Source organism: Trichomycterus rosablanca, chromosome 5 (assembly GCF_030014385.1).
Source record: "Trichomycterus rosablanca isolate fTriRos1 chromosome 5, fTriRos1.hap1, whole genome shotgun sequence".
Lineage (NCBI taxonomy): Eukaryota > Metazoa > Chordata > Actinopteri > Siluriformes > Trichomycteridae > Trichomycterus > Trichomycterus rosablanca.
Window position 1 is genome coordinate 22083234 of NC_085992.1, and position 22366 is coordinate 22105599.

Below are 22366 nucleotides of genomic sequence, written 5' to 3' on the forward strand. Positions count from 1 at the left end.
TCCTGTAATTTTCAGGGAGTTTTTCCTTGCCATAGTCGCCCTCGGCTTGCTGAACAGGGGTTTTTATATCTGTTGGTCCTGGATTTTGTAAAGTTGCTTTGAGACAATGTCTATTGTAAAAAGCGCTATATAAATAAAGTTGACTTGACTTGACACATAATCCTAATTGTTACACCTGGTATATACATTATTTCCCATTCAAGAAAAAAATATGACATTAAATAAAAAAACTGAACGTACTGTAATTACAACATTTGAAATACTGAAGAAAGCTTGTGTTTACTAAACGGTGTTTTTAGGAATAAACTAAGTGTTAAGGAAAATCGATTTAGTGAACTACATTATATAAACAAATGATGCTTTTGGTATAAAATACAATAGATGCAATCGAGTGTTTAAGATCTAGTTTAATGTCTGTGGAGAAAAGTAATTAAAGTTCTGTTCTGATTGGTTGCTGTACACACAGGGATTTTTAGCAGTGACCTCATGCGTCCAGAAAAGGTTTAATCTAAATGTAGCTCCTACAGAGCTGTCACAGGTCTTTTGTTTATAATGCAGTTGACTTTATATGTGTGCATAGTCTAACTCTTGGTTGTATGCTCTTTCCTCAGCCTGGTAAAGACAGCAACCTGCTGCCTATGCTGGTGGTGGCACGTGTGGTGTTTGTCCCTCTGTTTGTGCTGTGTAATGTGCAGCCCAGGAATTACTTGCCTGTTATGTTTGAACATGACGCCTGGTACATCATCTTCATGATCTTCTTTTCCTTCAGCAATGGCTACCTGGCCAGCTTGTGCATGTGTTTCGGACCCAAGTGAGTATTCAAAATACAAAACCTCTAGTATACTGAATCTGAAGGCAGCTATAACTTCATTGTTGACAGATCTTATAATGCATAAAAAAAAATATATGAGCAGAAAAACTTGGATATACTGGATATAAAGTCTCAGAACTAAGGATTCATGCAGTGCTTTGCTGGTGTCTACTTCCTAAACCTGTGGACTTTTTAGAGGGTCCCTTATTGATATTATTATTGATATTTTATGAATTCACTATCTACGGTTTAGTAATCCGTACCCTCGGTTTAGTAATCCGTACCCTCGGTTTAGTAATCCGTACATATGGTTTAGTAAACTGTACCCTCGGTTTAGTAATCCGTACCCTCGGTTTAGTAATCCGTACATACGGTTTAGTAAGCCGTACCCTCGGTTTAGTAATCCGTACCCTCGGTTTAGTAATCCGTACATATGGTTTAGTAATCCGTACATACGGTTTAGTAAACTGTTCCTTCGGTTTAGTAAACGGTACCCTCGGTTTAGTAATCCGTATCCTCGGTTTAGTAATCCGTACCCTCGGTTTAGTAATCCGTACCCTCGGTTTAGTAAACCGTACCCTCGGTTTAGTAATCCGTACCCTCGGTTTAGTAATCCGTACATATGGTTTAGTAAACTGTACCCTCGGTTTAGTAATCCGTACCCTCGGTTCAGTAATCCGTACATATGGTTTAGTAATCCGTACATACGGTTTAGTAAACTGTTCCCTCGGTTTAGTAAACTACCCTCGGTTTAGTAAACCGTACCCTCGGTTTAGTAATCCGTACCCTCGGTTTAGTAATCCGTACCCTCGGTTTAGTAAACGGTACCCTCGGTTTAGTAATCCGTACCCTCGGTTTAGTAATCCGTACCCTCGGTTTAGTAATCCGTACCCTCGGTTTAGTAATCCGTACATACGGTTTAGTAAACTGTACCCTCGGTTTAGTAATCCGTACCCTCGGTTTAGTAATCCGTACCCTCGGTTTAGTAATCCGTACATACGGTTTAGTAAACTGTACCCTCGGTTTAGTAATCCGTACCCTCGGTTTAGTAATCCGTACCCTCGGTTTAGTAATCCGTACCCTCGGTTTAGTAATCCGTACCCTCGGTTTAGTAATCCGTACCCTCGGTTTAGTAATCCGTACATACGGTTTAGTAATCCGTACCCTCGGTTTAGTAATCCGTACCCTCGGTTTAGTAATCCGTACCCTCGGTTTAGTAATCCGTACATATGGTTTAGTAATCCGTACCCTCGGTTTAGTAATCCGTACCCTCGGTTTAGTAATCCGTACCCTCGGTTTAGTAATCCGTACCCTCGGTTTAGTAATCCGTACCCTCGGTTTAGTAATCCGTACATACGGTTTAGTAAACTGTACCCTCGGTTTAGTAATCCGTACCCTCGGTTTAGTAATCCGTACCCTCGGTTTAGTAATTCGCACGTACGGTTTAGTAATCCGTACCCGCGGTTTAGTAATCCGTACATATGGTTTAGTAAACTGTACCCTCGGTTTAGTAATCCGTACCCTCGGTTTAGTAATCCGTACATATGGTTTAGTAAACAGTACCCTCGGTTTAGTAATCCGTACCCTCGGTTTAGTAATCCGTACCCTCGGTTTAGTAAACTGTACAGGGTACAGGTTTAGTAATCCGTACCCTCGGTTTAGTAATCCGTACCCTCGGTTTAGTAATCCGTACCCTCGGTTTAGTAATCCGTACATACGGTTTAGTAAACCGTACCCTCGGTTTAGTAATCCGTACCCTCGGTTTAGTGATCCGTACATATGGTTTAGTAAACTGTACCCTCGGTTTAGTAATCCGTACCCTCGGTTCAGTAATCCGTACATATGGTTTAGTAATCCGTACATACGGTTTAGTAAACTGTTCCCTCGGTTTAGTAAACTGTACCCTCGGTTTAGTAATCCGTACCCTCGGTTTAGTAATCCGTACCCTCGGTTTAGTAATCCGTACCCTCGGTTTAGTAATCCGTACCCTCGGTTTAGTAATCCGTACATATGGTTTAGTAAACTGTACCCTCGGTTTAGTAATCCGTACCCTCGGTTTAGTAATCCGTACCCTCGGTTTAGTAATCCGTACATACGGTTTAGTAAACTGTACCCTCGGTTTAGTAATCCGTACCCTCGGTTTAGTAATCCGTACCCTCGGTTTAGTAATCCGTACCCTCGGTTTAGTAATCCGTACCCTCGGTTTAGTAATCCGTACCCTCGGTTTAGTAATCCGTACATACGGTTTAGTAAACTGTACCCTCGGTTTAGTAATCCGTACCCTCGGTTTAGTAATCCGTACCCTCGGTTTAGTAATTCGCACGTACGGTTTAGTAATCCGTACCCGCGGTTTAGTAATCCGTACATATGGTTTAGTAAACTGTACCCTCGGTTTAGTAATCCGTACCCTCGGTTTAGTAATCCGTACATATGGTTTAGTAAACAGTACCCTCGGTTTAGTAATCCGTACCCTCGGTTTAGTAATCCGTACCCTCGGTTTAGTAAACTGTACAGGGTACAGGTTTAGTAATCCGTACCCTCGGTTTAGTAATCCGTACCCTCGGTTTAGTAATCCGTACATACGGTTTAGTAAACCGTACCCTCGGTTTAGTAATCCGTACCCTCGGTTTAGTGATCCGTACATATGGTTTAGTAAACTGTACCCTCGGTTTAGTAATCCGTACCCTCGGTTCAGTAATCCGTACATATGGTTTAGTAATCCGTACATACGGTTTAGTAAACTGTTCCCTCGGTTTAGTAAACTGTACCCTCGGTTTAGTAATCCGTACCCTCGGTTTAGTAATCCGTACCCTCGGTTTAGTAATCCGTACCCTCGGTTTAGTAATCCGTACCCACGGATTAGCAAAACTGTACCCACGGATTAGCAAAACTGTACCCACAGATTTGTAAATCGTTCTCTTAGTTTTAAAGTCCGACCGCGGTCACGCTATCTGCGCTAAAGGTTTTACTGTGCGCCTAAACCCCGTTTTTTGGTAATATAGTTGCGAAGCATTGAAGAGCATCTCTCTCTTTACAGCTTAATATACAAAACCGAGCTCTGATGCACAAAAATGTACCAGAAAGAAAAGTTACAACCTATATGTAGATCTAAAAAGTTGGAAATTCAGACCTTCTCTGTTATTTTTATTTTTCATTTTTAAAAATCACTTTCCTACTTTCTTGTTATACATCCTTTTGTTTATATTTCGACAACATAAGCACATAACATGGTAAAATTATGCAAATGGATAATTTTAAAATTCCATTAAAACAAGTCGAATTGTTATAAACCAATTTAAGGTCTAATTAAATAAGCAAATCAAATTATCCAATCACCCCACCAGACACTCGAAGAATACTTTTACTTCTACTTACTGACTTTATGAGGCTCAGACATTTATACTGTACATTTCACTTTACGTAGGTTTGCCATCCCATTACTCCCAATTTCTACAGTACAACTGTCTTAAAATAACAAGTGTTCTTTATGAATTGATGAGTGGCATTTGATAACAATTTGATTTGATTATTTTGTTTGACTTCAAAAAAGACACTTTACGTAGGTTTGCAATCCTATTATTCTAAATTCCTAAGGTAAAATAGTCTCAAAATCACAAGATAATTACTGGTGTTCTTTATGATTGTGGGGGTGGCATTTGATAACAATTTGACTTTTTAATAAGTTTGCTATCCCATCACCCCAAATTACTACACTAAAAATGTCTGAAATGTATTTCATTAATAAAAGTCTTAATGGTCTTAAAGAAAATAGTGGAGTGATTTGATAATTTGATTTTGCTTTCTTTATTAGACCTTTCAAATTGGTCTATAACAATTCCACATGTATTAATGGAATTCTGAAATTATCCATTTGCATAATTTTACCATGTTATGTGCTTTTGTTGCCAAAATATATATTATATTATATATAATATATAGTACATTAAGCTGTAAAGAGATGCTTTATCCTCTTCAATGCTTCGCAACTGTATTACCGTAAAACGGGGTTTAGGCGCACAGTAAAACTTTTAGCGCAGATAGCGTGACCGCGGTCGGCCTTTATAACTAAGAGTACAATTTACAAATTCGTGGGCACAGTTTTGCTAAACTGAGGGTACAGTTTACTAAACCGAGGGTGTGGATTTACTAAACCGAGGGTGCGGATTTACTAAACCGAGGGTGCGGATTTACTAAACCGAGTGTACGGATTACTAAACCGAGGGTACGGATTACTAAACCGAGGGTACGGATTACTAAACCATACGTACGGATTACTAAACCGAGGGTATGGATTTACTAAACCGAGGGTACGGATTACTAAATCGAGGGTACGGATTTACTAAACCGTACGTACGGATTATCAAACCGAGGGTACGGATTACCAAACCGAGGGTACGGATTACTAAACCGTACGTACGGATTATTAAACCGAGGGTACGGATTACTAAACTGAGGGTACGGATTTACTAAACCGTATGTACGGATTATCAAACCGAGGGTACGGATTACCAAACCGAGGGTACGGATTATTAAACCGAGGGTACGGATTACTAAACTGAGGGTACGGATTTACTAAACCGTATGTATGGATTAGGAAACTGAGGGTACGGATTACTAAACCGAGGGTACGGATTTTCTAAACCGTACGTACGGATTACCAAACCGAGGGTACGGATTACTAAACCGTACGTACGGATTTACTAAACCGAGGGTACGGATTTACTAAACCGTACGTACGGATTACTAAACCGTATGTACGGATTACTAAACCGAGGGTACGGATTACTAAACCATACGTACGGATTACCAAACCAAGGGTACGGATTACCAAACCGAGGGTACGAAATTACTAAACCGAGGGTACGGATTTACTAAACTGTACGTACGGATTACCAAACCAAGGGTACGGATTTACTAAACTGTACGTACGGATTACTAAACCGAGGGTACGGATTTACTAAACCGAGGGTACGGATTTACTAAGCCGAGGGTACGGATTTAATAAACAGTACGTACGGATTACTAAACCGAGGGTACGGATTTACTAAACCGAGGGTACGGATTTTGCTCTTCACATATTTTTTTTCCTTAGTGACCCCTAAGGGGCTCCGTAACTATCACAAGCTGCTATTTGAAAAATTATTTTGTAAAGTCAGGTTGTTAACGTTTTGTTTATATTTATATATATTTATATTTAGCCTAGACTAAACTGTTTTAAATTGGCTTTTCGGGTATGTGGACACTTAAGCCTTAAGTTATAAAACAAGAAAAATTATTTGCTCAGCAGAATGAGATGATAGTGGTATCTGCATACAGTGTGTCATTCTTCTACTGTAGAATGAAAATAATGACCAATAATATGTCTGATTAGTATATTTTTTTTTTTATTTTGCTAATGTGCAAGTACAGTACACATCCCTGTCAAACTATTTCAGCTGTGTACAAGAATTCCCTGAAAACAAATAATCGAGTCGTCATAGATAACCCATCAACAGAGGAAAAATGCTGTTTTGCACATCTCTTGTACTAATAGTAAACTTCAAAATGATGACAATGTTCTATGTGTGTGAGAAAATCACATGCAGTTTGTTTTAAACAAAATGCTTTTACCTTGTATATTGTGTATATACACTGATCAGCCATAACATTAAAACCACCTCTTTGTAGTTCTACACTTTGTAGTTCTACAATAATTGACTGTAGTCCATCTGTTTTTCTGCATGCTTTGTTAACCCCCTTTCATGCTGTTCTTCAATGGTCAGGACTCTCCCAGGACCACTACAGAGTATAGGTATTATTTGAGTGGTGGATCTTTCTCAGCACTGCAGTGACACTGACATGGTGGTGTGTTACTGTGTGTTGTGCTGGTATGAGTGGATAAGACACAGCAAGGCTGATGGAGTTTTTAAACACCTCACTATCACTGCTGGACTGAGAATAGTCCACCAACCAAACATATCCAGCCAACAGTGCCCTGTGGGCAGCATCCTATGACCACTGATGAAGGTCTAGAAGATGACCAAGCAATAGATGAGTGATCGTCTCTGACTTTACATCTACAAGGTGGACCAACTAGGTAGGAGTGTCTAATAGAGTGGACAGTGAGTGGAAACAGTATTTAAAAACTCCAGCAGCGCTACTGTGTCTGATCCACTCATAACTGCACAACACACACTAACACACCACCACCATGTCAGTGTCACTGCAGTGCTGAGAATGATCCACCACCCAAATAATACCTACTCTGTGGGGGTCCTAACTATTGAAAAAGCAGGCTAAAAAAGTATGTAGAGAAACAAATGGGCTACAGTCAGTAATTGTAGAACTACAACGTGCTTCTATATGGTAAGTGTAGCTGATAAAATGGACAGCGTGTGTAGAAACAAGGAGGTGGTTTTAATGTTGTGCCTGATCGGTGTACAGTGGGGCCAAAAAGTATTTAGTCAGCCACTGATTGTGCAAGTTCTCCTACTTCGAAAGATGAGAGAGGTCTGTAATTTTCATCATAGGTACACTTCAACTATGAGAGACAAAATGAGGGGAAAAAAATCCAGGAAATCACATTGTAGGATTTTTAAAGAATTTATTTGTAAATTATGGTGGAAAATAAGTATTTGGTCACCCACAAACAAGCAAGATTTCTGGCTCTCACAGACCTGTAACTTCTTCTTTAAGAAGCTCTTCTGTCCTCCATTCGTTACCTGTATTAATGGCACCTGTTTGACCTCGTTATCTGTATAAAAGACACCTGTCCACAGCCTGAAACAGTCAGACTCCAAACTCAACCATGGCCAAGACCAAAGAGCTGTCGAAGGACACCAGGAAGAAAATTGTAGACCTGCACCAGGCTGGGAAGAGTGAATCTACAATAGGCAAGCAGGTTGGTGTGAATAAATCAACTGTGGGAGCAATTGTAAGAAAATGGAAGACATACAAGACCATTGATAATCTCCCTTGGGGTCAATATCTCATCCCGTGGGGTCAAAATGATCATGAGAACGATGAGCAAAAATCCCAGAACTACACTGAGGGACCTGATGAATGACCTGCAGAGAGCTGGGACCAAAGTAACAAAGGCTACCATCAGTAACACACTACGCCGAGAGGGACTCAAATCCTGCAGTGCCAGGCGTGTCCCCGTTTAAGCCAGTACATGTCCAGGCCCATCTGAAGTTTGCCAGAGAGCATATGGATGATCCAGAAGAGGATTGGGAGAATATCATGTGGTCAGATAAAACAAAAATTGAACTTTTTGGTAAAAACTCAACTCGTCGTGTTTGGAGGAAGAAGAAGAACCCAAGAACACCATACCTACTGTGAAGCATGGGGGTGGAAACATCATGCTTTGGGGCTGTTTTTCTGCAAAGGGGACAGGACGACTGATCCGTGTTAAGGGAAGAATGAACGGGGCCATGTATCGTGAGATTTTAAGCCAAAACCTCCTTCCATCAGTGAGAGCATTGAAGATGGAACGTGGCTGGGTCTTCCAGCATGACAATGATCCCAAACACACCTCTCGGGCAACGAAGGAGTGGCTCCGTAAAAAGCATTTCAAGGTCCTGGAGTGGCCTAGCCAGTCTCCAGACCTCAACCCCATAGAAAATTTGTGGAGTCTGTGTTGCCCAGCGACAGCCCCAAAACATCACTGCTCTAGAGGAGATCTGCATGGAGGAATGGGCCAAAATACCAGCTACAGTGTACAAACCTGGTGAAGACTTACAGGAAATGTTTGACCTCTGTCATTGCATAGTTGAAGTGTAGCTATGATAAAAATTACAGACCTCTCTCATCTTTCTAAGTAGGAGAACTTGCACAATCAGTGGCTGACAATACTTTTTGGCCCCACTGTATATATCACACAACTTGCAGTCAGCAATGCATATTTTAATCTCACACCTTTTCTGTTATGATTTTATTGCTTTATGCTTTAAAGAGTCCTACAGTAAACAATGACAATTTTTAAATGGCACTAAAAAAGGTATGTATGGTGTAAAAATATAACTCAGAGGTACGAAGCCTTAATATTGATTCTATTGAGATGGATTGGAAAAGCTCATCATTTACTAATGTTTTTGTGGTTAAAAGGAAGTTACTTTTGAGGTTGTATAGTTGTATAGTGGCTGATTGTCCACATCCTTTCTTGAAAATTTAGTGTATGGTAATAAAGCATTAGCCTTACTAAACCTTTTACCGGTGTGTGTGTGTGTTTTAAGGGACGAATACAAATTAATTGTTTATACTGTTACCACTTTTTGTGTGGTAATATCACTGTTGTGTGTCATGCAGGAAAGTGGGCCAGCATGAAGCTGAGACTGCTGGAGCAATCATGGCTTTTTTCCTGTCCCTGGGCCTGGCACTGGGAGCTGGACTATCCTTCGGATTCCGTGCCATGATCTAGATTCATGTTTTTTCTTAGCGTAACTTCCGATGGAGGGAAGAAACATTGCCAAACTGCTAGAAAGTGTCATTAAAAACTGGATATTTTCTTCAAAGCCATAAAACCCAAAAGACATTTTGCTTTGTTTAAAAAGAGACCAGCATTTTAAAACCTACTTTAAAGTAGCACAGTTATAGATCAATCATTCGAGAGCTGTTTTACGAACAAAAGTGTGTATTTTCAGTTAGTATTATTGGTAATGGAATTGCTTGTTTATTGACTGATATATTATGTAGTGACTTTTACACATTGTTTTCTACATGGATTATGGTAAACACTGCTAGAACAGTGTGACAGATGGCATGTTTTTTTCCCATAACTGCAAATGGCCTTTTGATAGTATTTAATTGTTTTAATAGACTTTTGTTTACTTTAAAAAAAAAAAAATACATGTATTTTTAAATGTGTTTCTATCGATTGTGTAACTTAGTTTTGTCATCATTGTATTACAACTTCAATAGCTTTTATTCAAGTTATTTTAAAATTATTCATTTTATTACTAGTTCATTTTAACAATTTAGTTTTTATAGTTCTTGTTTGTTTTTGCCAGTAGTGAAAATGAGTGTCATGTGCTGCTTCTGTGGCTCTTGGCCAGTATATTTTAAAAAAATATCTGAACTGAAATCTCTGATATAATCTGTTGTTGTTTATCTATTATTTATTTGTTCACCCAAAGCGCAGGTCACAGCGATGCACAGTCTAGCCTGACTCAAATTGTTCAGTTAGAGTGTCTTTATGGCCCAAAATCTGCCTTGTTTAAAGATACTTCCCTTATTAGTCCTAATTCTTGTGTATGACCACAGTACTCAAGTTCAAATAATCGAGTCGTCATTTAGATCACCCATCAACCGAGGAAAAATGCTATTTTGCACATCTCTTGTACTAATAGTAAACTTCAAAATGATGACAATGTGCTATGTGTGAGGAAAATTATCTAATCAAAATGCTATTACCTTACCTACCAAGTTAAAAACTAATCACAAGTGATCATATATTTGGAAAAATAGTTACTTTGCATGAAGCTCCAAAGGATGTTTTTAACTTGTTAACTTCCCTCACTAACTCTCGACTGTGCACGTTTATAGTCTAGCCCGGTCTGTAGCCGGTGTTAAAGATGTTTATGTTACGGGTGGAATAACAAACTGTTCGAAGACAGGTGGAATACATTCTTGGCCTCTGGGTTCCTGTAGCGTCTAAATTTAAAATAGTGTTAAAAAGACAGCTTTGATGCAGAGAGCAGGAACTACAGTGGTGTTCAAGAAATAGCAGTGATTTAAAAAAAAGTGAATAAAGCGCAAAATCAATATAATAACTTTTATTTCCATAAATGCAAATGCACTGAAAATACTACATTTTCAATTCTAAATCAAAACATTAACAAAATTTAGTCAGTTTGTGTTAATCCTTTACAGAAAGTTAAGAAAAATGAATATTAGGCTGTTAAAAAAAAAATAGCAGTGCCAGCATTTTTCTTTAAAAACATTAAAAAAAAAAACATTAAAAATGTATGTATAAACTGAAAATGTTAGGTTTCACTTCACTAAATTACTGAACTAATATTTAGTGGCATAAAAATTGTTTCTGAGATCTGTGTTGCATAGAGTCGACCAACTCCTGGCACCTCTGAACAGGCGGTGCCAGCCCAGGATGATTAGACTACATTCCACAGTTCTTCTGCAATTTTTGCCTTAAAAAGTTTTGCCTTAAAAAAAAACGTGTTTCAGATATCAGAACACAAGTTCTCTATGAGATTGAAGTCAGGGGATTGGGCTGGCCACTCTATTACCTCAATCTTGTTTGTCTGTAAAAAAGATCTTTTGGGCTATTGTCATGTTGAAACACCCATTTTAAGGACATTTGTACTTCGACATAAGGCAACATGATCTCTTTAAGTATTCTTATATATTTAAACTGATCAATGATCCCTCGTATGTGATAAATAGACGTAACACCATGGTAAACATCCCCATATCATCATTTTGTACCACCATGCTTTACTGTCTTCACAGTGCATTTTGGCTTGAATTCAGTGCTAGGGTCGTCTGACATACTGTCTATGGCCACTAGACCCAAAAAGAACAATTTTGCTTTCATCAGTCCACAAAATGTTGAGCCATTTCTCTTTGGACCAGTCAATGTGTTCCTTGGCAGATTTGAACCTATTCACGACGTGCCTTTTTCTTAACAACGGGACTTTGCAAGGAGTTCTTGCTGGTAAATTGGCTTCACTTAATCATCTTCTGTACTCACTGGTAACTTCAGATGTTCCTTGTTCTTTCTGGATGTGATCATTGGCTGAACCTTTGCCATTTTGGCTATTCTTTGATCCATTCCAACAGTAGTTTCACGCGTCACTTCAAGGCATTTGAGATCATTTTAGCTGAGCAGCCTATAATTTGCTGCACTTCTCTGTATGTTTTTCCCTCTACAAGCAACTTTTTAATCAAAGTACACTGTTCATCAGAACAATGTCTGTAACAACCCATTTTACCCAGTATGTCATAAGGAAATGCGCTATGACCAACCTGTGCAACATTTGCCCCCCTCCTACCTTAAATAAGGGCCAAAATTGACACCCATTCTTCTGTAGAATGAATGACTTCACCAATTGAACTCACTGCTATTATTTTGAACAACCCCCTTTCAATCAATGCTTCGATTACTCAGAATAAGTGGCATGCATGTCCTAATTGTTGGGTTTGTTTTGTTTTCATTACTCTACTACACTTTCAAGTAAATTATTTGCTATGTAGAAATATCACTTCTACTAAAAACAGTGATTTATCGGGTTAATGATGTTGGACTGCTATTTTTTTGAACACCACTGTACATTCTGTTACTAAAAACAGCTTTTCAACAGGGGCTCAGGAAAGCATTTTACCTTTTAACATCTGCATAACAAAAGCCAGAAGTTACAGAATTATCACACCTTCTACTCCATAAAGGACTTGATGTAGATTTTCAGTAAGATAAGATTTCTATACGTGTTTAGATATCTGTAAATATCAAGAGTTGTTGGGACATTCTGCTCATGTGCCAGATATTTCAGTACAAGACAAAGCCTTTTAGGGATTTACAGTCTTTAGTTTTTTTTTCACCTTCTTACAGTGCTCAAGAGCAAAATACTCATGTGTCCATACTTAGATTTCTGCATTGTAGATCTGGTGGTTTAAGCCAAAAATGAACATATGATGCTCTTAAAAAATAGAACTGAACAGTTGCCAGCAAATGGATTAAAAACGTACTAAAAAAAAAGAACTTACTATGGGACAGTGGTAGCCTAGTGGGTAGAGCTTTGGCCTATCAACCGGAAGGTTGGCGGTTCAAATCCGGGCTCTGATAAGCATCCACGCTCTGCTAAGCATCCACTGTTGGGTCCTTGAGCAAGGCCCTTAACCCTGTCTGCTCCAGGGGCGCCGTACGATGGCTGACCCTGCGCTCTAACACCAGCTTCCAAACAAGCTGGGATATGCGAAGAAAGAATTTCATTGTACTGTACAACTTTATATGTATATGACAAATAAAGTATATCTTCTAAGCTTCCTCGTATAGTACTCCAGTGACATGAAATATGGTAAGAATAATGATCAAATCATACTGCTTTTTACCATTACTTGTCAGTTTTCTTTTAAATATTAAAGAAATCCGATCATCCACTTTTGCAACTGTGTTTGTAATTGGAATGATATAAAGTCTGTTTCCTTTGTGTTTCCATGATTGTGTCCTCTGCCTGTATGTGTAAGTGAATTTGTTAGCACTTATAATTTCATCATTTTACCACTGCTTTATCCTGGAGCTGTGCTGGGGCCCTGAAGCATAATAACTTTGCATTGCAACAGTTGGACAGCAGTAGGTGATTGCATATCTGTAAGGTTTGCACAACACACTGCTAATTCACTGTTGAGTTTTTCTCATGTCCCTGTGAACTTCCCCTTACCTTCTAAAAACATGGGGGTAGCCAACAGCATTGTAAAGTTAAGCTCTTCAATGGTAGCGTGTGTTTATTGCGATGCTGTGCTAGGTCAGTCAGAAAAAACTTTGTGCTATGTTTTAGGAAACTTGGCCATAAACTGCTGGCAGCAAACAATAGGGTCTGAAACCATTTGGCTTCCTTTGTTAGTACATTTCTTCAGACACAGGAAATATGATCATTACATCGCTCAGCTTTTCTTCCCATGACGGTGTGTGTAGTATCTGGTACAGCAGTGATGTTGGGACTTTTAAACAATGTAAATGCAAGGTACACAGTAGTGCTCCAACTAAAAATATACAGCCAACGGCATCCTGTGATCAGAAAACACACATTTGGGTATGGAAAAAAACTAATTGTTCTAGTGTCTAATTCTACATCTACAACCAGTGCTAACAGGGTATGTGTTCCTAGTAAAAAGGCCAGTACATTTAAACTGTTTAAATATCATAAAAACACTGCTGCACCTGATAAACTAGTACAAGAACAACATATACTAACACATTACCACCATTCAGTCCAGGGCCAGTCAGTTTAACTTATACATAAAAAAAACAGTAACAACAGATCTACAGACGTCTATAAGCACAGTTAATAGTTCTGGGTCATGCAAAATGACAATGATTTCAAGCACACCAGCAAATTCACATCAGACCTTGAACACACTGAGATGCTCTGACAGGGTTTTAAAAGAGCTGTGCAAAACAAAAAGCCCCTAAACATCAATAAACTAAAGAAATGGTATAAAGAAGAGTTGGCCAAATCTTCTCCAAAACAACATGAGCAACGGATAAAAGTCTTACATAAAAATGCTTACAGACAGTGATCAGAAGTGCTATGCTTCCTTTAACCAGCATCCTGTCCTGGGAGTCATTCACAGCATGCTATAGAATTTATACAAGCATTTAAGTTTAAATTTTTTTAATTATATTTCAATGATTTTCTAGCTAAAATTTGAAAACACAAACACAACTATAAGGACTAACATTGCGGTTTGCATAGCAACTTTTTATTTAAGACCCAGGGCCACCAGCTGTGGAGCCAACATTTTTACCTTTTTAAAATCGATAACCTTCTGTGCAACCAAATGTGTGATTAATGGTATTTAACAGTACTAAGCTATGCAGAAAGAAAGATGTGAGTATTCTCCTTTCAATTCAGAGGTTAGTTCTTGTTCTAATCTCGTGATTAGCCATGTGACCTGTCACCCTCCTACTATTCAGCAAAAAGTTTTCAGGCAGGGAACAGGAAAACACCATATCTTACACTGATACGAAGATATGAATGATATGAAAACTGACTGAAGCTGGTTGAGAGTGTTTTAACATTTTTTGGAGGGCATATTATCGTTCCATAAGAAAATGAAAATAAATACAAATATATGCATGGTCTCAAAATATAACAAAAAGATAATGCACAAATACTGGTGGCTGGGACTAAACCAAGATGATTTAAAAAGAAAACACTTTTTATGATAAGGTTTTGGACTTGCCCATAAATCTGAAATGTAATTCCTGATTTCATACACAAAGCCCTTCGATGGGCAGGCATGCTGACCAGGGTATTCCTGCCTTGCATCCATTGTATTCTGGTGTGACCATATATATAGATTAATAGTCCTTGGTAATGTCAACAAGACAATGCCAAGCCTCAATTTGCAGGCGAACCATGTGACTCAGGCACAGAGTGTTTGCTCATATAAAAATGAATTATTATGAATTACTGATTCATATATTCATTCATAATTAATTATTATGAATGGGAAAATCTAACAATGGCAACCATGAACTGCTGAGCAGCTGAAATCTTGTAATTAGTGCCTTTAATTCCCAAAAGTCTCATTAATAGGAGAAGTGATGAAACACAGGGCTAAAACTGTCCCTTTTAAGTGTGTTGCAGGCAACAAACTCTAAATATGTTTATATTTACAAAAGACTCAAGGGAATTAACAAATCACATTCTTTTTTTTACATTTTACAAAACGTCCCAACATTTCTGGAAATGGTTTATGTAAGCTGTTACAGGGAATAGTAAAACATAACATTAAAAATAATAACAGAAAATAATAATAAAAATATTTAATAATAATATATGTATTTTTAGACCGGTTTGGCAATATAAGAGTTCAGTCATCAGGAAGACCAAGAGCCAAGAGTACAGGAAGTCCAGCTCCTGTAATGAGAGCAAGGCTTTCCATTACTCCCATTCCACCATGCTGATAGGATCCAGTCGCTGTGTAATTGTGACTGTGAGTGGACCGCTGCTGCCCTCTGTTGGTGATTTCGGGCAGCACATGTACTGTTGCCACATACAGGAAAGTTCCAGCTGAGACCAACATGCCGATTCCTGTTGCACTAAGGCGATACTGTGACGATCCACCAGTCTTCATGGACATTGCATAAAAAGACAATACAAAAAATTATTGCAGCTATTATTCAAATAAAGGCCGTTCCAAACATGGCATCAGTAGAACCAACGTGCATAAAGGACATGCATACTGTTACAATATGTAATAATGGACTAGACATGGACTAGACAAAACAACTAAGCTGCAGATTTTGAATGCAATCTCTTACCAAGCTTAAGATAAAATAGGTGCTGATAGCCATCAGTGGTGCTGCAGCTGAGAAAGCCAGCAAATGCTTCTGAATTGTGCTCTTCTCCAAACCTGCATGCATGAGGAATGCAACCAGGCCAAACGCAGCTGGAGCCTTGGGACACAGAAAAAATTTTAATTAGACATTCACTTGGTTTAAAGGTAAGACACATCCGGAAAATAGGTTTGTTTTTTAAACAATAAATATCACAATCTACATTACATTTGTTTATCCTAATGATCCTTAGTCTATATATACAGTGTATCACAAAAGTGAGTACACCCCTCACATTTCTGCAAATATTTCATTATATCTTTTCATGGGACAACACTATAGACATGAAACTTGGATATAACTTAGAGTAGTCAGTGTACAGCTTGTATAGCAGTGTAGATTTACTGTCTTCTGAAAATAACTCAACACACAGCCATTAATGTCTAAATAGCTGGCAACATAAGTGAGTACACCCCACAGTGAACATGTCCAAATTGTGCCCAAATGTGTCGTTGTCCCTCCCTGGTGTCATGTGTCAAGGTCCCAGGTGTAAATGGGGAGCAGGGCTGTTAAATTTGGTGTTTTGGGTACAATTCTCTCATACTGGCCACTGGATATTCAACATGGCACCTCATGGCAAAGAACTCTCTGAGGATGTGAGAAATAGAATTGTTGCTCTCCACAAAGATGGCCTGGGCTATTAGAAGATTGCTAACACCCTGAAACTGAGCTACAGCATGGTGGCCAAGGTCATACAGCGGTTTTCCAGGACAGGTTCCACTCGGAACAGGCTTCGCCAGGGTCGACCAAAGAAGTTGAGTCCACGTGTTCGGCGTCATATCCAGAGGTTGGCTTTAAAAAATAGACACATGAGTGCTGCCAGCATTGCTGCAGAGGTTGAAGACGTGGGAGGTCAGCCTGTCAGTGCTCAGACCATACGTTGCACACTGCATCAACTCGGTCTGCATGGTCGTCATCCCAGAAGGAAGCTGACGCACAAGAAAGCCCGCAAACAGTTTGCTGAAGACAAGCAGTCCAAGAACATGGATTACTGGAATGCCCTGTGGTCTGACGAGACCAAGATAAACTTGTTTGGCTCAGATGGTGTCCAGCATGTGTGGCGGCGCCCTGGTGAGAAGTACCAAGACAACTGTATCTTGCCTACAGTCAAGCATGGTGGTGGTAGCATCATGGTCTTGGGCTGCATGAGTGTTGCTGGCACTGGGGAGCTGCAGTTCATTGAGGGAAACATGAATTCCAACATGTACTGTGACATTCTGAAACAGAGCATGATCCCCTCCCTTCGAAAACTGGGCCTCATGGCAGTTTTCCAACAGGATAACGACCCCAAACACAACCTCCAAGATGACAACTGCCTTGCTGAGGAAGCTGAAGGTGAAGGTGATGGACTAAACCCAATTGAGCACCTGTGGCGCATCCTCAAGTGGAAGGTGGAGGAGTTCCAGGTGTCTAACATCCACCAGCTCCGTGATGTCATCATGGAGGAGTGGAAGAGGATTCCAGTAGCAACCTGTGCAGCTCTGGTGAATTCCATGCCCAGGAGGGTTAAGGCAGTGCTGGATAATAATGGTGGTCACACAAAATATTGACACTTTGGGCACAATTTAGACATGTTCACTGTGGGGTGTACTCACTTATGTTGCCAGCCATTTAGACATTAATGGCTGTGTGTTGAGTTATTTTCAGAAGACAGTAAATCTACACTGCTATACAAGTTGTACACTGACTACTCTAAGTTATATCCAAGTTTTATTTCTATAGTGTTGTCCCATGAAAAGATATAATAAAATATTTGCAGAAATGTGAGGGGTGTACTCACTTTTGTGATACACTGTATATATTATTGGCATTTTATCCAAAGTGATTTACATTGGGGACTGAACATAATGCACGGTTAAAGGCCCAACAGTGGCAATTTGGCAGTGGTGAGGTTTGAACCAGCAGTCTTATACGTATATACATATGTATTTCTTTACTTGCATATGTCTATATGCAAATGTGTATATTAGAGAGACAAATGCTGCCATCAAGGTGACGTCTTTTCCCGGTAAGTCCATGGTAATTTTAGCAAGACTATGCCAAGTCTCATTCAGCATGCAATACAACCAAACGACTTCATAGACCCAGAGTGTTTGTGCATGACTGGTCTGCCTGCAGTCCAGACCTGTCTGTTATTGAAAATGTATGGTGCATTATTAATAGGAGAATCAGACAATGGAGACCACAAACAGATCAGCAACCTTATTCTTGTAATTATTGTGTTTAATTCCCAACAATAGTAGCAATTTGGCAGTGGTGGGGTTTGAATCTGAAGCCTTCTGATTACTCACCAGGGGTACCAATAATTGTGGAGGGGACAGTATTTACAAAGAACTAGTAATATCTAACACTGGTACTTCAAGGTCAAAATAACAGGGACTGCATAATATAAATTTGCCTCTTTTATTTGAACAAAATAAAAGATGAACTTTAGGTTAAACCTTTTTGTGGGTATTTTGACTAATACATTACAAATATATATTAAGAAATCCATACCTTGTGTAAAATCACAGCGAAGAACACAATAACCTGAACTGACACATGAGATGAAGCCACAGCTGCACCTAGAGCCATGCCGTCAGCTACAGACACACAGATATTCAGCAGATAAGCCACAGAAAACCAATACAAAAAACATTTATTTAAAAGGAACACTAATCTACGAGGGTTCTTCAAATAGTTTCCACACTTTTTTTTAACTCTATTCATTAAGAATTAAAAAAAAAATTACTTTGCGATACATTTTCACAGCGTCAATGCCATCAGCAAAACATGTTTTTGGTTGAGCAATGATCCACTGATGCACCACAGCGTTCACATCATTACCACATAAAAATCTTCTTCCCCTTAGAGCTTCTTTAAACGGTCCAAAAAAGTGGAAATCAATTGGTGCTAAATCTAGACTATAACCTCTCTCTTAGTCTCTCAGACACGACCAATTACTACTCCTTGCACCCTCACCGTTTCCAACCAAAATATAAAAGTGCTGAAACTTTTTAAAGATCCTTCATATAAGCCTAGTTATTAGGAACAACTACAAAAAAAATAAAAGTATCACGTCTTAATTATATTTTTAAGGTAGGACTCCACATGAACCATAACCTCTTGACTTTGTGCACAATTTATTGTACGTACTATGGATTTAATTTTGAATAGATATAATTGTCATTTTACCCATCAATTTACACATCTACAATCTACACCCATAATTATGATTAATTATTAACACCCCTACAATTCAGCTGTAAGTCTTCTTAGATAAGCCTCATCAAGCTTTGCACACCTGGATTTGGGATGTTTATGCCTTTTCTCATGCCAGATTCTCTCTAGCTCAGTTAGACGGAATAGCTAACACCTGTGAACTGTATTTGGCTGCATTTATCTGCCCCTCGGTTCCAACCAGTCTCCCTGTTTCTGCTACTGAGACACACCCTCATTGCACAATGCAACCGTGGTTTCAGTCTTGTGATGAGTCTTTCACCATCTACTTTTTATAATATTGGCAAAAAAATTCAGGGAATCTAGCGATATCTCAGTCTGTGTTGGGCACAGCCATAAACCACTGTTGAATGTGCGGTTGAACCTTGAGATGACATTGCATGAGAAAATGTCATGTTACTGTGATAAATATAGCCACATGGGCTTGGGAATACTTCAGAAAACCATCTACCTCTGCATCAAGAACTGCAACTCTATTATGCAAAGAGAAAGCCAAAACTGAAGCAATTAGTGTCCTCAGTTCCCAAACCATTAAAAAGCATTATTAGGAAAGGTGATGGAACACGGATAAAAATGTCCTTGTCCCAACTTTTTTGGAGTCTTATGCAGGCATCAGTTCTAAATGTCTTTATGTTTACAAAATATAATGAAGCTGATCAGTCGAAACATTGGAAATCTTTTCTTTCTACTTTTGTCAGTAAAATAAAAATTCAACAAAACTAACAAATCACAACTACTTATTTACTGGGTTTTACAGAAAGCCCCAAATTTCTGGAAATGGGGTCTATAAAACAGGCATAAATGTTGTTGACTATACCTGCAGCATGAATGAGGAGACCCAGAGTTGCTGTGGTACTGCTGCCAGTGTAAATACTAGCTCGTGAGACTGCACACAGAGACAGGAATAAGTGACAATAGGATCAGGAATACTGCAGCTGCTGTTATATACTTCTAAAGTCCTTTTAGTAAAACAGGCAATGAAATAAAAACATTTATTCAAGGATGTGACCTACTTTACTGAAATCACACTTATTTACCCAAGACCAGTGCAATCAACTTTTTAGCCTGTTAAACAAATGACTGTGTTCCAGATTCCTTACTATATAATATATATCATGTCAAAATACCAGCAATACCATTAGTAATGCACCTGTGTAGCCCAGTTGTATGAGGTTTCAGATGCAGTCATAGTGGTGGAAATTAATTAAAGATTAAATGGGTTATGTAATCAAGCTTTGTTTCCTAAATGCAGTTTATAAGAATTCTAATTCATCTGAAAAGACACTAAAAAGTTTAATATTTATCTTCCGATGTCTTATGTCTGGGCCCTATAGTATTAAAGTGTGATTCACATCCATTAACATCTTGGAAAATCAGAACTTGTATATATTGTACAGTAACTTTCTAACTAAAATAATCAGTTAACATGCTGTTTACCATTTGAAGAATAGTATTCAGCAATCTGGTCAACCATAAACATTAGAGTGAACCCCAGGACCAGTGATGCTCCGATGAAGACATTATGACGACAGCGTTTCTCAGTAAATGGCTCAACAGTAGAATTTACACCTTGTAAGGTTGGTTTTGCTGCTTCAACAGAACAATCTGAATAAGCAGAAAAAAAGAACTTAACATCAGACACAAACATACTTAACTGTAATGATGAATTACTTACAGAATGTTTAATAATAAATAGAACAGAGTTTGAACAGAAGTAACTGGTGCTATAACTGGTGATAAAATGACAGTACATTCCTTAAAAGACAAGAAAGTAGGTAAATAATAAAAATATAATAAATCTGTTGTACAGTGGTGGGGTTATGATATAACCCTAGTCAAGTTGTACTGCAACACAGGGAACACAAAAAGGTCAAGTAGGTTACAAACTATGGGTGAATAAAAGGAAAAATGCTCAAACAATGTAACCCATGACCCTGTCGCCGGTTTAGCACTGTTCCTTCCTTGGACCAAGTTGCTGACCACTGCAGACCGGGAACACCCCAGAAAAGCTGCAGTTTTGGAGATCCTCTGACCCAGTTGTCTAGCCATAACAATTTGGCCCTTGTCAAACTCGCTCAAATCCTTACACTTGGCCATTTTTTCTGCTTCTAACACATCAACTTTAAGGATAAAATGTTCATTTGCTGCCTAATATATCCCACCCACTAACAGGTGATGTGATGAAGAGATAATCAGTGTTCATTTCACCTGTCAGTGGTCATAATGTTATGCCTGGAAATGGTGAAAGATTTCAACAAAAGTGGTGAGCCATAATTTATCTTTGCTTGAGCAGGTGGATCCTCCTTTTATACCCATAATATACCCTCCCCTGTCACTAATTCATCTGTTTATTGTGAAATGTTCCAACCCCGGATTCTTTTTAGAAGTTTAGAAGTTGTTGGTATTGATGATCTTACCTCTGGATGAGTCCTGCAGAAGCTCCACCCCCTCTGGAATGATAATAGCTAGAGCGGTGCCACACAGAAGCCCCGCCCCCAGTACAGCCACATACTGCAGTTTTTGCTGTTAAGGAGGGGATCAGTATTTTACTTTACTTCTGAAATATTAATACAGTTCTAGTCTACAATGACATTCAAATGTTGTTTGGGCAGAGAACAAACACACAAGGAAATTACACACTATGACTACTGCATTAATAAACAAGAGGTTTTGGTGTAGTCGACCATTTTTAACTAGTTTGTTGGTTATCCTTGGTTTACAGTGGCGAATAAGAAGACAACCTGAAAGATGTGGAGAAAATGTGTAAATAAGAGCTACGTGACTGACCTTTGGTCCTCATTAACTGTCAAAGTCATTTGCTACACACAAGTTTGTCAAATAACATTTTCATTTTGTTAGTAATTCCACTCTTCTTTCTGGCATCGTTTCGTTTGTATTGCACTGTACTACTGTAATAAATAGTATGCAAATTATACCGATTAGGATATCTACTAGGTAATGCGTTAGTATGCGCATTCGTCATGTAGGTAGTCTCAAAGCTGATAATAACCAGTGCGTACTGCTTTATGAAACAGAAAAGCGAGCATTATTATATTCTTACCTGGGAAAAGCTGATCAGTAATGGAATGAGCCCGAGCAGGAAACATCCTATAAACATTGCGACTGAGATTAAAATAACAGTCACAGCTCCGTCCATCTTTCCTCTTCTTTTTACAGTACATAAAACCAATCAATACTAAATATTTTAAACGTCGCGACTCTTTTGGAATTGATTTAGCAAAGCCTGTATGTAAACAACATTTAGAATTAAACATACA

At 38.8% G+C, this 22366-nt stretch overlaps 2 protein-coding genes across 4 annotated transcripts in view; one reads left to right on the plus strand and one right to left on the minus strand.

Annotated features, from left to right (window-relative positions):
• Positions 1–9872, plus strand: part of slc29a1a (solute carrier family 29 member 1a) — a 119160-nt gene extending 109288 nt beyond the window's left edge. For all 3 annotated transcript variants that reach the window (XM_062995858.1, XM_062995859.1, XM_062995860.1), the window contains 2 exons: positions 612–811; positions 9098–9872. In XM_062995858.1, coding sequence (XP_062851928.1) covers positions 612–811; positions 9098–9209 — 312 coding nt within the window. In that variant the 3' untranslated portion in view covers positions 9210–9872. The remainder of the gene's footprint in view (positions 1–611; positions 812–9097) is intronic.
• A 4333-nt stretch (positions 9873–14205) lies between these two features.
• LOC134314391 (zinc transporter ZIP9) lies at positions 14206–22366 on the minus strand. The gene is made up of 7 exons (XM_062994975.1): positions 22150–22366; positions 21506–21611; positions 20526–20693; positions 19906–19974; positions 18366–18451; positions 15795–15929; positions 14206–15601 (listed from the first exon to the last, which is right to left on the minus strand). Exons 1-7 carry the CDS (start codon positions 22243–22245, stop codon positions 15344–15346), a joined length of 918 nt encoding a protein of 305 aa, XP_062851045.1. The 5' UTR covers positions 22246–22366; the 3' UTR covers positions 14206–15343.

Coding starts and splice junctions, on each gene's coding strand:
- LOC134314391 (XM_062994975.1), bottom strand. CDS start 22,245: ATGGACGGAGCTGTGACTGTTATTTTAATCTCAGTCGCAATGTTTATA. Junction 19,975..20,525: donor TGAATACTATTCTTCAAATG/GTAAACAGCATG, acceptor CTCTGTGTGCAG/TCTCACGAGCTAGTATTTAC. Junction 15,602..15,794: donor CCTATTTTATCTTAAGCTTG/GTAAGAGATTGC, acceptor ATGTCCATGAAG/ACTGGTGGATCGTCACAGTA.